Below are 16,236 nucleotides of genomic sequence, written 5' to 3'. Positions count from 1 at the left end.
TATTATCATCATTATTCTTCTTCTTTGCTATGTTCCTCCTCCTTCTCCCCCTCTTCCTCCTCTTCCTCCTCCTCCTCGTCTCGCCAAGAAATAATTGGTATCAGAATGTATAAAACAACCGCCAACAGGTTTAAGATATATTCATTGAAGAGAACAGTTTAAGATATCACTCCCATTCTTCTCCTCCTCCTCCTGCCTCTCCTCTCGCACCCTTCTCTTCTTCCTTCCTTCTTCCTCTTCCAGTATTATCCTCTCTCCTCCATGCTAACCACACTCCCTCTTCCCCCCCCCACGCCCAGGAGGTACTAGAGAGGTCCACGCCACTTTCTCACCACGCCTACATGACCGCCGCGCCCGCCTGGAACACGCCCGCCGCCTACGACTCCATCCTGCACACGGCGTCCGGGGAGACCTACAGGAGGATCGAACCAGGTAGGGACAGGTAACGGAGGAGGAGGAGGAGGAGGAATGATGAGTGAGAGAGGAAAACGGTGGAAATGGGTGAGATATGCCATGATGGAGAGGAGAAGGGAGAGAGAAAGGGAGAGGAGGGAGGGAAGGGAGAGAGGGAGGAGGAGGGGGTGGGGATGGAGGTGAAAGGGGTTTAATGGGGGTGATATATGAGGCAGCTAATGGGTGGGGTGGGTGGGGGGTAGAGGTTTTGGTGAGGTTATGGGGGAGTTGAGGGGTGAGGGGAGGGTTAATTAAGGGGGGGGTGATGTAGGGGTTAATGGGGTGATAAATGAGTCAGTTAATGATAATGATAATGATGATGATGATGATGATGGTAATAATAATAAAAATAATAAAGTTGAGGAGTAAGGGAAGAAATACGAGTAAGTTCATCTCTCTCTCTCTCTCTCTCTCTCTCTCTCTCTCTCTCTCTCTCTCTCTCACGAGTACTTAAAAGCACTTCTCTCTACTAAGAGCCAATTTCCCTCCCTCCCTTCTCCTCCTCCTCCTCGCTCTCTCTCTCTCTCCCTTCCTCCTATCTCCATGGGGTCAATCTCTCTCTCTCTCTCTCTCTCTCTCTCTCTCTCTCTCTCTCTCTCTCTCTCTCTCTCTCTCTCTCTCTCTCTGCAGGGGGCACCAAAGGGAGGGGAAGGGAGAGAGAGGAAGTGGAAGGAAAGGGGAAGGAAGGAGGGAAGGGAGGAGTGAGTAGAGGAAGGGGAAGGGAAGGAAGGGAATGGGAAGGGAAGGAAGAAGACAAGGGAGGGGTGGGGAGGGGAGGGGAAAGGGAAGAAGGGAGCAAAAAAAAAAACAAAAAAAAAAAAAGGGATGGGAGGAAGGAAAGTGAAGGGAAGAAGAGGATGATGGGGTCACTTGCTTCATGTGTGTGTGTGTGTGTGTGTGTGTGTGTGTGTGTGTGTGTGTGTGTGTGTGTGTGTGTGTGTGTGTCCATTCATTCATCCTCATTCCTCGTTTCTGAATTATTTTTATCAGAAGGGAAGAGGAAGAAGATGAGGAGGAGGAGGAGGAGGAGGAGGAGGAATGATGAGTGGGAGAGGAAAATGGTGGAAATGGGTGAGATATGCCATAATGGAGAGAGAGGAGGGGGAGGAAAGGGAGAGAAGGAGGGGGAGAGGAGAGAAAGGGAGAGGAGGAGGGGGAGGGAGGGAGTGAGTGAGGAAAGAGAGCATATCCTGACAAATATTAATCTGCATCTCCCTCCTCCTTCCCTCCCTCCTTCTCTCCCTTCTTCGTTCCCTTCTTCCTTCCTTGTCTGGTCAGTCTCAAACCAGCCCCCGAGGGAGAGAGGGAGGGAGGGAGAGAGGGAGAAAGGGAGAGAAAGAGGGAGGGAGGGAGGGAGGGAGGGAGGAAAAGAAAACATAAAGGGTTAAAAAAGAAGATATATTAGGAACAAAATGTGAATGGAGAGAGAGAGAGAGAGAGAGAGAGAGAGAGAGAGAGATAACGCCACTCCTCCATTAACTTAATAGCTCCCCCTCTCCCCCTTCTCCCCCCTCCTCCTCCCTCCAACTCTGTCTCCACCCACTAACCCCCTCCCATCCCTCCTCTTCCCCGGCAGCCATTAATGTGAGCTAATGGGCCGCCGAGAAGTAAATAAAGATGGAAGCAATTAGCCACGAGGGTAAAGAGGAATATACAAAACTCATAAATAAAACTCATGAAAGAAAATAATATAAACTTGAGAATAATAATAATAATAATAAAATAATGCAAAATATGAATAAATGAATAAATGACTAATTAAAAGAGTGAAAAATATTACCCGAATTGAGATGCAGATAATTACAAGCTTAGGAGTAAAAATGATGAAGAATAAAATGAAAAATGAAAAATGAAAGGAATGAAAAAAATGAAAAATGAAAGGAATATATAAAACTGAAAACTGAAAGGAATAAAAATAATGAAAAATATAATGAAGCAAAATACAAATAAATAAATAAATAAGTGATGAATATGAACAACCGAATGGAGATAATAAAGATTGATACAATAAATTAAGGAATACAAAAAATAAAATGAATGAAAATGAAAAAAAAAAACCCGCAAATAAAAATACATAAAGAAATGAATAAGTGAAGAGCAGAATGGTTTAGAGATAGATGATTACGAACATAGGAAAAAATGATATAACGAAAAAGATATATGAAGGAAAAAATAAATGTGAACAGTTTTAAGCGAAAAAAGAAGAGAAAACAGAAAAGGAAAGAAAGGAAGGAAAGATTAAGGGAAGCAGGGAAGAAAGGGCGATGAAAAGGGAGGAAGGGAGGAAAGATTAAGGGAAGTAGGGAAGAAAGGGCGATGAAAAGGGAGGAAGGGAGGAAAGATTAAGGGAAGCAGGGAAGAAAGGGAGATGAAAAGGGAGGAAGGGAGGAAAGATTAAGGGAAGCAGGGAAGAAGGGAGGATGAAGAAGGAAGGAAGGGAGGAAAGAAGAAAGGGAAGAGGGAGAGGGAAGGAGTACATGGAAAAATGATTAAGGGAGAATAAAAAAAACACAAAAGACCAATAAATAAACAAATAAACAAAAGGAGGAAGAAGGAAAAGTAGAAAGGGAAAAATAAGGGAATCAGAGAAAAAGGGAGAAAGGGAGGAAAGAAGAAAACTGGGAAGGGTGAGAGGGGGGGAGTAGTAGTAGTAGAAGGAGGGGAAGTAGGAGTAGAAGGCAACTGACAGAACCCAACAGTGAGAGAAGGAGGAGGAAAAATAATGGAAATGAAGGAGGGGGAGTAGTGTGTAGGAGTGGTAGGAGTGAGAGTTATAATGTCAATAGAACGATAATTAGAGCTCTCTCTCTCTCTCTCTCTCTCTCTCTCTCTCTCTCTCTCTCTCTCTCCCATCAAGATAGCGAGTAAGCAAATCAACAAGCGAATCACATTTCACTTTTACCCGTGTGTGTGTGTGTGTGTGTGTGTGTGTGTGTGTGTGTGTGTGTGTGTGTGTGTGTGTGTGTGTGTGTGTGTGTGTGTGTGTGTGTGTGTGTGTGTGTGTGTGTGTGTTGGTCTACCGTGTAATTAGCTGAAAATTCCCAAGTGTAGAAATAACAGAAAAATAAGAGAGAAAATAAAGAGGAAAAAAAAAAGGAAGAGGTTATTTAAGTCTAGACGGAAAGAAAAACAAGAAAAAAAATAAAGGAAAATGTGAAGGAAAATAGTTATCACGTTTTTTTTATTAAGTTTTCACAGGAATTTATGACGTATTTTATTATTTGATTTTATTTGAAGGGCTAATGTTGAGAGAGAGAGAGAGAGAGAGAGAGAGAAGGGATCATCAGCTTCCCTTATCACTTCTTCACGCCTTCCTTCCCTTCCTCCTCCTCCTCCTCTCCTCCTTTCCTACCCTCTTCCCCCCTCCCCCCCCTTAAGACCATAATTTATAGTCAAGGACCATGAACTCAAGAATCCAGGGACCATCTCTCTCTCTCTCTCTCTCTCTCTCTCTCTCTCTCTCTCTCTCTCTCTCTCTCTCTCTCTCTCTCTCTCTCTCTCTCATTGACTGGTCTAGACGAAGTTATGTTTGGTTAGTTTTTTTTCTTCTCTTCGTACTTCGTTTTGGGGCAGTGGTGTGTGTGCGTGTGTGCGTGTGTGTGTGTGTGTGTGTGTGTGTGTGTGTGTGTGTGTGTGTGTGTGTGTGTGTGTGTGTGTGTGTGTGTGTTGAATGATCCCTTAAAGCTTCTCATCTTTCTCCTCTTTCCTTTACTCTTGGTGTGTTTTTTCTTGTTTTTTCTCTTCTTTTTGCTGTTCTCTTCATGTCTGTTTGTTTTCCCAAGTGTGAGATATTAACTTTTTTTTCACACTCTGTCTCCCGTTCATTCATACATCTCTTAACATCTTCATATTTTCCTTTCTTCATTAACGTCAATATTAAAAAGGAGTTTAATAATAATACCAGTAGTTTCCTTTCACCCAGCGGCTTATACAAAAACAGGACAAGAAAATATGTAAACGGCACACCTTTACAATTTAAAAATCACAGTATATAGAATTCAACGCTTTTTCTCATATGAACACATTTCTAGTATACTCCTGACGGGTTCAGTTTTCTTTAACGTCACTTCAGTTACTTGTTATCTTTTCTAAACCAATCCTAAGTCTCCCATGTTCCCTTCCTCAGCTTTTAAATCACTCCCACTGAATCTCAATCCCTTGTTTCTTCATAATCCTTCCCGTGAACTCCTAAACTCTCCTACAAACTTTTAATCTCTTCCACATCCCCGTCTTTTATTGCCTCATCTCCTTCCATAACTCCCACATAACTCTCAATCTTTTTTTCAGCTTCACAATCCTTCTCATGGCCTCCTATTTTTTTATAGTCATTTTTTTAGACGCTGCCTATAGCGCCGCCAGGCTTTCTTGAGGGGTCTCTTGGACGACCCCAGCCCGTTAGTGGCGCAGGCGAATTTTATTTATAATGGCTGCCGTGACGTAACTCTTGCTTGGCTCATGCTGCCCCCCGGTGCTCCACTTGACCGATGTCGCTGAAGTTAGGGTTGAGTGAATACCTGGGCAGCATGTGGGTAATCGTCTGCCACTCGGCGATGGTTGCAAATTGTCAGCCTCCTTCGGTGGGACTCGAACCTGTAGGTCATCAGGCTCACCACGCTCGCACGCTGACCACTCGGACACCACCATCGCCTCGTAGCCATTCTCACAGCTCATTTAACTTTTCCTACAGCCTCCTAATCCTTCTCACACTCTTTATCCCTCCCACAGCCTTTTCTCACGGTCTTCCAATCCTTTTCACAGCCTCCTAACCCCTCTCATGGCCTCCCACTCCTCGTAACCTCGTAACCCATTCCCCAGGCGACCCGGACAGCACGGAGAGCCGCGAGTGTGTGAACTGTGGCGCCATGACCACCCCGCTGTGGCGCCGGGACTCGGGCGGCCACTACCTCTGCAACGCCTGCGGTCTCTATAGCCGCGCCAACGGCATCAACAGGCCGCACGTCAGGAGCCAGCGGCGCCCCATCAGCCCGGTGAGGAGGGGCGGCAGGGAGGAGGCAGGGAAGGTGGGGAGGGTGTAGATATAAAGGGGGGTGGGTGATACAGGGGAAGAAACGGAGTGGAGAGGTTGAAAGGCAGGGAAGGGAGTGCAGGGAGAAAGGGAGGAAGGGCAGATAAAAAAGCATGAAGGGAGAAAAGAAGGAAAGGCAAAGGGAGGAGGAAATAAGGGGGAAGTTTGAAATGTCGAAGTAAGGGAGGGAAGGGAGGAAGGGAAAAGGGAATGTAGGGGAGGGAAGAATAACGGAAGAGGGAAAGAAGGGAGGGTAAGAAGGTGAGAAGGGAGGAAGGCAGGGTGAAGGGAAGAGGCAGGGAAGGGGTATAGGAAGGGTGTGTAATGGGGAAATGATAAAAGGAAGATTTGAAAGGTAAGGAAGGGAGGAATGGGAGGAAGAAGGGGAGTCAGTATGGGAAGAAGGGAAGAAAGAAATTTACGAAGGTAGGAAGGAAAGGAAGAAGGGAAGATAAGAAGGGAGGAGTGGAGGATTGAGGAAAGGAAGGGAAGGGTAGAACATGATATAGGGAAGAAATAGAATGGGGAGGTAAGAAGACAGGGAAGGGAGGAAGGGAAGGTGGCGTAAAGATGGAGCGAAGGGAGAGGGAGGGAGACAAGAAAGAAGTAATAGATGACGGAAAACTTGTAAAATCGATCTTCTTCTTTTTCTTCTTCTTCTTCTATTTCATCATCATTTAGGAGCAGCGAGTAGCGGGCTTTTTTTTTATTATTGTTTCCTTTTATTGTGCCCTTGAGCTGTCTCCTTTGCTGTAAAAAAAAAAAAATCTCCCTTTTCTTCCTTCTCGTCCTCCTCCTCCTCCTCCTCTTCCTCTTTCTTAGTCCCCCATAACGAGTAACCATTTTCTTTCTCACACACTTCCCGTTTTCTTTTAGTCTTCTCAAGCCAACAGTTCAGCTCCTCTGCCTTCTAACTTACACTTCTCTAGAATCTCCTCTTCTTTTTCTTCCTCTCCTTTGTGTACCTCTTCTTTTTCAGTACTCTTTCCCTTCCCTTTTACTTTCCCTTTCCTCCCCTATCTTCTTTTTTCTTATTTTTCCAGTTCGTTCCCATTTTCTATAATTTCTCTATTTCCGTTTTCTTTCTATTCTTTCCTTTTAATTTTTCTTTTCTTTTTATTTTCAGTTCGTTGTCAATTTCTTTCTTCTTTCTCCTTTTTTTTTGCATTTCTTTTTTATCTTCTTTTTCTCTTTATTCCAATTCGTTTTAATTTTATCTCTTCTCTCTCCCATTTTCTTTTCTTTTCTCTTCTTTTCAAACCTTTTCTCTTTACTTCAATTCGTTACCATTTTCTTTCTTCCCTTCTCTCATTTTCTTTCCTTTCCTTTTCTTTATTAACCTTTCTTCTCTCTCTCTCTCTCTCTCTCTCTCTCTCTCTCTCTCTCTCTCTCTCTCTCTCTCTCTCTCTCTCTCTCATTTCTTTTCTTTCCTTTCCAATTTATCTTTCTTTCCTCTTTAATTTCTTTGCCAATTTCGTCAACCAGTGTGTTCTCTCTACCTGTAACTTCTTCACCCTGACCTTATTTGACCTCTTCCCCCCGTGACCTTCCTTTCCAGGCCTGTGCATTCTTCGTTGACCTCTCTATTACCTATAACTCCCTCACTCTGACCTCATTTGACCTCTTCCCCCCATGACCCTCCTCCCCAGGCCTGTGCATTCTTCGTTGACCTTTCCATTAGTGTACCCTCTCAGCCTTTTTTTTTTTTTTACAGAAATGGAAGCAGGTAAAGGGCAAAAAACAAAAACAACAACAAAAAAATAGCACTCCCTCAGCCCCTTACCTTCCTCTCTCCTCAATCAGCCTACCTGTAATGACCTACCAATACCTGTTTATATACCTGGTCCTGCTTCGGTCTCTCCTAGTGTGTCCTTCCCTGCTCATCTTCTTTATCTCTTTTCTTTTTCCTTTACCTTACTTTACTGTCTCTTTTTTACTTTCCATCCTTTCTTTCTTTCTGCTTCCTTCATTTCTTTCCTTTCTTTGCCTCTTTCTCCCTTCTTTCTCTTCTCCCCTCCTCCTATGTGTCCTACCTCCCATGACCTGTTTTTTGTACCGTATTCTGCCTCGGCCTCCCATGTATCACCTTCCTCACGATCTGTTCCTCGTCCTCTATCCTCTGTACCTTAGTCTCACATCCTCCCTCCTTTCCTACCCCCGTTCCTCCTCCTCCATCGTCCCTCCTCCTTCATAACCTGCCTCCCCCCTCAGCAGTACGCGGCCCCGTCCACGCCCCAGCCCCAGCGTCGCTCCGGGATGACTTGCTCGAACTGCCAGACCACGAACACGACGCTATGGCGGAGGAACAACAACGGGGAGCCGGTGTGCAACGCGTGCGGCCTCTACTACAAGCTGCACGGGGTGAGTGGGGGTGTGGGGGAGTGTGTTTTGAGGGGGAGGAAACTGGGGAGTGTGGGGGTGATGGGAGAATGTGGGTGTGGAAGCGTGTTGGGGTGTATTTTTGGGGAAAGGGATGTGTTGGGGGTGGGGTGTGTATAGGGGTAAGCTTGAAGGAAACTGAGGTGTGTTGGGGTGATGGGAGAATGTGGGTGTGGAGGCGTGCTGGGGTGTACTTGGGGGGAAAGGGATGTGTTGGGGGTGGGGTGTGTAGGGGTAAGCTTGGAGGAAACTGGGGTGTGTTGGGGTGTGATTGCGAGGGGGAAGTGGGGGTGAACTGGGATGTGTAGGGGTGATTGGTGTACTGAGGTGAGTCTAGCGGGAATTGGGGTGTGTTGGGGTGAGTTAAAGGAGAACTGGGGTGTTGTGGGTGGAATTCAGGAAGTTGGGGAAGAGTTAAGGAGAAATTGGGGTGTGTATGTGGGTGGGAATTGGGTGTTTTGGGGTGTTTAATTGGGGTGTAGGTGCAGGTGGGAGAGGTGTGGGTGTAGGCTGTCAGGTGGGGAGCGAGGAGGATTAAGAAAACAAGAAAAAAAAACAAGTAAACAAGAGAAGGAATGATAACGTCAGAAAGAAAAAAAACAAGTAAACAAGAGAAGTAATGATAATTCAGAAAGAAAAAAAAAACAAGTAAACAAGAGAAGGAATGATAACTTTAAAAGGAAAAAAAAACAAGACACGTAAACAAGAAAAAAAAAAAAAACCTAACAACAACACCAACGAAAAAACAACACTTATACACAGAACCAAACCCGAGAAAAAGAAAAAAAATATAAAACTTCACTAAACAATTCAACACACACACACACACACACACACACACGGCTACCCCCCCCCCCCCAACACCTCTCCCCCCCATACGCTTCCCCCTCCCCCCTTCCCCCCGTAACAAGACTCCCCCACCGCTTTACACGCCTCGCCGTTTGCAGTCAAGCGCCGCGGTCACCTGCGGGCGGGACTGAGGTGTCGGCGCCTCATTAGCGGCCCTTACCTATGCCGGGCAACACCTGGCCAGATAAGGCGCCCAGGTAATAGCCCCGGTTACCTGGACGCCCCGGAGAGATAGAGATTTCCATTTATTTATCTCTCAATTGTCTCTTTTTTTTCTGTTTCTGTGTGTGTGTGTGTGTGTGTGTGTGTGTGTGTGTGTGTGTGTGTGTGTGTGTGTGTGTGTGTGTTAGTTTCTGTCTCTTTCTCTTTCTCTCTCTATCTATTCACTCATTCTCTCTCACTCTAACTATTTATCTATCTATCTACCTGTCTATCTATCTATCTCTTTATTCCTATACACACATACGCAAACACACACCTGAATACACATACCTTCTGTTCTTTATTTTTTGTTTACTTTTCTCTCTCTCTCTCTCTCTCTCTCTCTCTCTCTCTCTCTCTCTCTCTCTTGTTTGCCTCCTCGTACAATCTTAATGGTTCACCTGATATCTGGACTAACATTTTATTTGAGAGAGAGAGAGAGAGAGAGAGAGAGAGAGAGAGAGAGATCTCTCTCTCTCTCTCTCTCTCTCTCGGAAATAAGTCTGGTTTAATTTTAGCCTCTTCCTCTTCCTTAACCTCTTTCTTCTCCCTTTTTCTCTCCCTTAGCAACGTGTTTATCTCCCTTAATCGCCTTCACTATCTCCCCTATCTTTATTATCTCTCTATCTTCATTTATTTATTTTTTGTCCTTCCTCTTTGACGCTTCAACCTGTCACCATGGCACGCTGCTCCTCTACCCCCCTTGATTTACTCTCTCTCTCTCTCTCTCTCTCTCTCTCTGTTTGTGTATGTCTGTCAGTCTGTCTATCTATCTTTCTTTCTTCCTTCCTTCCTTTCTTTCTTTCTTTCTTTCTTTCTTTCTCTTTCTCTCTTTCTCCTCCCTTATTCAATCCTCTTTCACTCTATCGGTCCCTCCTCCTCCTCCTCCTCCTCCTCCTTTTTCAAAATCCACGAATCGGAGAATGAAAATACCAAGGAATGATTTTTTTTCCCTCAGCGGTAGAATATTATTGAAACGCCCAAGAACTGATTGTGTAAAGAACTGACGGCCTCAAGAACCGACCACCACTCGTGTCGTGATAAAGACTAGGGAGGCGGTGAAGGAGTAAGCAGGAGATAAGCGACTCGGGCAGAAGATGAAGTTAATGCACTGCTTGAGATTAGGAGACGGAGTGCTGGGCGTGTGTTTATAAGGTTTGAAAGAGACACATGTAATATAAACTTTCAGGGGGATTGATTAGTCGCAGGTGTCGGCGTAGGTAGTCATGGGCAGCGAGTGATTTAGTATACTGTGATAATTTAATGATGATGATAATGATGATGATGATGATGATGGTAAGAATGATAATAATAGCCACTACCATCACCACTATAGCCATCACCACCACCACCACCAACAACAACAACAACAACAATAACACCACAATAAAACGTAATAGAAAGTAAAACAGCAGAAAATAAAAAGGAAATAAAGAGAAAAACCTAAGAAAAGAGGAACAGTTGAATGCTCTCTCCCTCTTCTCCCCCTTTCTCCTTCCCCTTCCTTCCTTTCCTCTCTCCTCCACACCTTTCCTTCCCTCCCTCTTCCTCCCTTCATTCCTCCCTTCCCCTTTCTCCTTACTCTTCCTTCTGCCACCCCCTTTCCTTTCCTCCCTCCTCCACCCCTTTCCTTCCCTCCCTCTTCCTCCCCTTTCCTTTCTTCCCTCCTCCACCCCTTTCCTTCCTTCCCTCTTCCTCCCTTTTCCTTTCCTCCCTCCTCCATTTCTTTCCTTCCTTCCCTCTTCCTCCCTTCCCCTTTCTCCCTCTTCTCCCCCTTTCTCCTCTTCCTTACTTCTTCGACCCCTTTCCTTTCCTCCCTCCTCTACCACTTTCCTTCCTTCCCTTTTCTTCCCTTCCCCTTTCTCCCTCTTCTCCCCCTTTCTCCTCCCCATTCCCTCTTCCTCCCTTCATTCCTCTTACCCCCTCCCTCCCCCCCTCCACCTCCCCTCCCCACCGCCATACCTCAACCATTTCCTCGCGTGTCATTGGCTTTTATCTACCTGTTATCTCCCCCTCCCCCCTTCCTCTCCCCTTTTCCCTTCCTCTCCCCCTCCCCCCTCTACCTCTTCCCATTCCCCTCACCATAACATGCTTACCCGTACTTCCTCTAATTCCTCCTCCTCCTCCTCCTCCTCCTCTTCCTCCTCCTGATAGCTGGGGTCATTATGGGGATCCGGGGCACGCTATTAACTAATTGGGGGGCGGGGCAGGGGGGGAGGGGAGGGGCGGGGAGGGGGGAGAGGAAGGGAAGGGGAAAGAAGAGAAGGAGGACTCTATAGAAATGAAGGTGGATTGGAGGAGGAGGAGGAGGAGGAGGAGGAGGAGGAGGAGGAGGAGCTAAGAAGGGAAGAATAAGAGGAAGAAATGGAGGAAGATGAGGGGAGAGAAATAAGAATAAGAGCGGGAGATGAGGGAAGAGGGGAGAGAAGGAAGGGGAAGAAGGAGGCGGAGGAGGAAAAGGAGGAGGAAAATACCCATCTCTTTTCCCCCTTCCCTCTTCCTCCCCTCACTCCCCCATCTTCTAGACAGAGTTATCAGGATTATCACCTTTGCAGCACCAGTCATTAGAGGTGAAATTAAGAGGGACTGATGCTCTCTCTGACGTGACTGATGGGACGGAATGATGGGGATGGGAAGGGAGGGGAGAATAGGAAGGGAGGAAGGGAATGAGAAAAAGATGGGAAGGAAAAAGAAGAGGGATGATCGGGATGGAAGAGGGGGAAGGGGAAGTGAAGGGAGTTGAAGGGAAGGAAAGGGAAAAGAGGGAAGGATATGGGTGGGTTGGATAAAGGAGGAGGAAGGAAGGGCATGAGAAATGGATGAGAAAGAAAATGGAATGGGAGAAAGAAAGGAGGGGAGGAAGAAGGATGCAAATTGAAGGATAGACCATGAAGGAAAGAAGGAATGGAAATAATGATAAAATAAAGAAGAAAAAATGAGAGACAGGAAAATTGAGAAAGAAAATAAAAAGGATGGGGGGGGGGGGGGGCACCCGGGGCAGATTTAAAGAATAATGGGCAGTAAAATAAAAAGGGAGGGAATGAGGAAAGGTGGGAGAGAGAGATAAATAAGAGGAAGATGAAACTAAACGATAAAAATAGTACAGAGAGAGAGAGAGAGAGAGAGAGAGAGAGAGAGAGAGAGAGAGAGAGAGAGAGAGAGAGAGAGAGAATAATCACCCACAGTTACTGAAGAGAAAGAGAAGCAAAAGGAATTAAACAAGATGGAGACCTTTGATTTTTTTTTTTTTTTTTTTACATAGAAGACATAAATGACTATCTCTTATTTATGCTGACGGGGACTGATTGGCCTGTCAGCATACACACACACACACACACACACACACACACACACACACACACACACACACACACACACACACACACAGCCAACTCCGATCACCTGCAATAACCTTTTTTTTTTTTTCGTTTATCTCCTTTCAGCTTTTTTTTTTTTTTTACGTTTTATCTCCCTTCTTTTTTTTTGGCTGGCGTCTTATCCTTAATTTCTCCTCCCTCCTTCTCCCTTCCCTCCTCTTTCTCTCCCTCCCTCCCCCCTTACCTGTCCGAAGATGAAGGTGTAACGAGGAACTGATGACGTCGTTATGAGAGAGAGAGAGAGAGAGAGAGAGAGAGACCTGGTTTTGTTTACTAATACTTTGGGTGTAACGTAGATGCCTTGACGATTGCCCTGCTTTCTCTCTCTCTCTCTCTCTCTCTCTCTCTCTCTCTCTCTCTCTCTCTCTCTCTCCGTAAACACCTGACGGACTTGAATTTTAATTAGTCAGGTACGTTTAGATTCGTCTTCACTTAAGGAGGAGGAGGAGGAGGAGGAGGAGGAGGAGGAGGAGGAGGAGGAGAAGGAGGAGAAAGAAGAAGAAGAAGAAGAAGAAAAATGAGGTAAGAGTAGGAGGAAGGAGATTGAATACTACCAAATCACACGTTTTGTATTCCACTCTTCAACACACACACAAACACACACACACACACACACAACCCTCCCCTCTCCCCTCCCTCCCCCCACACACACATCAGCGCGAGAGTAAACAACCATTCCTTGACCAAAATTTACGAGCCATTTACAAGATTTACCGCGGCCATTCCTCGCAGGTGACCAAGCAGGCGCAGTATTGACACACCTGAGAGGCATACCTGTACTCGGCGGCCCAGGTGTGGCGGCCTAATTAGTGACGTGTCGGCCAGGTAGCGGAAATACTGGGCCCGAGATAAAACCTGCAGCCCTGGCCAACCTGATCCAAGTTTTTTTTTTTTTATCTTTTTATTTACTTTGTTTTCTTCTTCTGGTTCTCCTTCTTCCTCTGTCTCTCTTTCTTCCTCTTATCTGAGCTTCTTTTTTTCCATATTTTTCTTTCTTTATTCTATTGTTTTTTCTTTCTCCATATACTTTGATGATATATTTTTCTTCTTCTTCTTCCCCTGTCTCTCTTTATTCTTCTGATCTAAGGTTCTTTTTTCTATATTTTTCTTTATTTATTTTATTGTTTTTTTCTTTCTCCATTTACTTTGATGTTATATTTTTCTTCTTCTTCCCCTGTCTCTCTTTATTCTTCTGATCTAAGTTTCTTTTTTCTTTCTTTATCTCTCTTTGTTTATTTACTTTATTGCTATCTTATTTTCTGTTTCTCTTCTTCTGTCTCTTTCAATTCTGCGATCTCAGCTTTTTTTTTTCTTTTTGTTTCCTTTGTTTTCTTCTAGTTTTTCTTCCTGTCTAAATTTCTTTCCCTAATCTATTTTTTTTACTGCCATTTTCTTTATCCACTTTGTTTTCTTCTGCTTCTCCTTATTCTCTCTCTTTCTCTGATCTGAGCTTCATTGTATTTCTTTCTATCTCTTCAATTTCTTTTTTTTTGTTTTCTTATTTTTTTTCCTCTGTTTCTCTCCTTTTATGATCTGGGTCTCTTTGTTACTTTTTTCTTTCTTTCTCTATGTTTATTTGATTTCTTTTTCTTTTTTTCTTCTTCTTCTTCTTCTTCTTTTCTTCTTCTTTTCTCTTTCTTTCCCTTATTCACTTTTTTCTTTCTCTTATAATTTATTTACTTTGATGTTTTCTTCTTTTTCTTCCTGTCTTTTTCTTCCTCTTTATGAACTTTCTTGTTTAATTCTCCTCCCTACCTCATTCTTTCGCGATCTATGTTATTTTCTCTTCTTATTTTTCTCCTTTTGTCTTTTTTTCCTTCTTATTTACATTCATGTTTTCTCCCTCTCTTTTTTCTTGCTATTTATTTTAATGTTTTCTTCTTCTCCATCTGTCTCTCTCTCTCTCTTTATGTACTTTAATGTGTTTTCCTTTTCTGCTTTTTCCCTGTCTGTTATTTTTCTTTCTACATATTTGGAGGCGAAGGGAAAGGTATGGAGAGGAAAGGAAAGGAAGGGAAAGGAAAGGAAAGGAGAGGGTACCATGAGGAAGGTTGCGAAGGGAAAGGAAAGGAAGGGTAAGGAAAGGAAGGGAAAGGAAAGGACAGGAAAGGAAAGGAAAGGAAAGGGTAACATGAGGTACACTAAGAGAGGTAAAGGTACGGAAGAGTAGGGAAGCAGAAGGTTGCGAAGGGAAGGGGAGTTGAGGGAAGGGAAGGGAAGGAGAGAAAAAGGGAAGGGAAAGGAATAAAAAGGGAAGGAAAAGGAAGGATGAGGCAAACTAAGAGAGACTAAGGTAGGGAAGAATTGGGAAGGATAGTGGGGAAAGGAAGGGAAGGGTAAGGACGAAAAGTGAAGGGAACGGGAGGAATGGAAATAGAATGGAAGGGTAAGATAAGGTAGACGAAGAGAGGCAAGAGTAAGGAAAAGAAGGTGGGGAAGGGAAGGGAAGGGAAGGGGACGGAAGGAAAAGTGAAGGGAAGGGAAAGGAAGGGAATTGAAGGGAAGGAAATGAAATGAAATGGAAAGGAAGGATAACATAAGGCAGACGAAGAAAGAAAGAGGTAAGGAGGAGGAGGAACAGAAGGTGGCGAAGGGAAGGGAAGGGAAGGGAAAGGAAGGAAAGGAAAGGTAATGGAAAGGAAGGATAACAAGGTGGACGAAGAGAGACAAGAGTAAGGAAAAGAAGGTGGGAAAGGGAAGGGGAGGGAAGGGGAAGGAAGGAAAAGTGAAGTGAAGGGAAGGGATGGGAAGGGAAGGGAAGGGAAAAAAGAGGGAATGGAAAGGAAAGATAACATAAGGCAGACGAAGAGAGACAAGAGGTAAGGAGGAGGAGGAACAGAAGGTGGCGAAGGGAAGGGAAGGGCAAGGAAGGGAAAGGAAGGGAAGGGAAGGGAAGGGAAGGGAAGGGAAACGAAGGATAGCATAAGGCAGACAAAGAGAGAAAGAGGTAAGGAAGAGGAGGAACAGAAGGTGACGAAGGGAAGGGAAGGGAAGAGAAGGGAAGGGAAGGGAAGGGAAGGGAAGGGAAAGAAAGGAAAGGAAAAGGAAAGGAAGGATACCATAAGGCAGACGAAGAGAGAAAGAGGTAAGGAAGAGGAGGAACAGAAGGTGACGAAGGGAAGGGAAGGGAAGGGAAGGGAAGGGAAGGGAAGGGCCAATGGGCGTCACCGCAATCGCTAACCACCATCACTAACCACTCACTTAAGACTCATTAACCAACCGTTACCGGGGGAAGAGGGGGGGGGGAGGGGGAGGAAGAGGAAGAGGGGCAGAAGGAGGAGACTAGAAAGGGAAGAGACAGGCTGCGTGGGGGGCTTGAGGTGGGCAAAAGAGGAAGGGGGAAGGGGTGAAGGGGGTGAAGGGGAGGAGGAAGGGGGGGAAGGGGTAAAGATGAGACCGAGATTGTGGTTTCCCTTCGCTCTTGGTAACGATACGCGCTGACAAATGACTTTATATATTTTTTTATTATTTTTTGTTTTCTTTATTTATGAACTACTTTATTTACTTTACTTATTACTTTACTTGTCTTTATTTACTTTATTCATTTACTTATTTTTATCTAGTCCATTTTATATTTTTTTTAATTATTTTTTGTTTCCTATATTTATTTTATTTATTTACTTCACTTATTACTTTAGTTCTCTTTATTTACTTTATTCATTTACTTATTTTCATCTAGTTCGTTTTGTTAGGCAGTTAGTCAGCTTGTTACTTCGTGTGTTAGTTATTTTCTTTCTTTTTTTCATCTTTTCTCCTTTCTTTCTTGCCCCCTCCTTCCTTACCTTCCTCCTTTCCCTTTCTCTCTCCTCTCTCTTCCTCCCTTCCTCTCCCTCCAAATGGCTGATACACTGATGGCTCAATTATCAAGGAGAAGGAGGAGGAGGAGGAGGAGGAGGAGGAGTGAAAGCTTGAGGGAGAGAGGAGAAAGGATGAGAAAGGATCGTGAAGAGT

At 44.6% G+C, this 16,236-nt stretch overlaps 1 protein-coding gene across 10 annotated transcripts in view; it reads left to right on the top strand.

Moving 5' to 3' along the window:
* LOC126980483 (transcription factor GATA-5-like) overlaps positions 1-16,236 on the top strand; it is a 56,389-nt gene that overhangs the window by 33,753 nt on the left and 6,400 nt on the right. For 8 of the 10 annotated variants that reach the window (XM_050830433.1, XM_050830430.1, XM_050830431.1 and 5 more), the window contains 3 exons: positions 300-432; positions 5,269-5,441; positions 7,691-7,840. In XM_050830433.1, coding sequence (XP_050686390.1) covers positions 300-432; positions 5,269-5,441; positions 7,691-7,840 — 456 coding nt within the window. The remainder of the gene's footprint in view (positions 1-299; positions 433-5,268; positions 5,442-7,690; positions 7,841-16,236) is intronic. The other 2 variants (XM_050830436.1, XM_050830434.1) reach the window with 1 other exon arrangement.

This window comes from Eriocheir sinensis, chromosome 44, assembly GCF_024679095.1.
Source record: "Eriocheir sinensis breed Jianghai 21 chromosome 44, ASM2467909v1, whole genome shotgun sequence".
Classification (NCBI taxonomy): domain Eukaryota; kingdom Metazoa; phylum Arthropoda; class Malacostraca; order Decapoda; family Varunidae; genus Eriocheir; species Eriocheir sinensis.
Note: the sequence above shows the minus strand (reverse complement) of the source record. Positions and strands in the feature narration are given on the sequence as shown.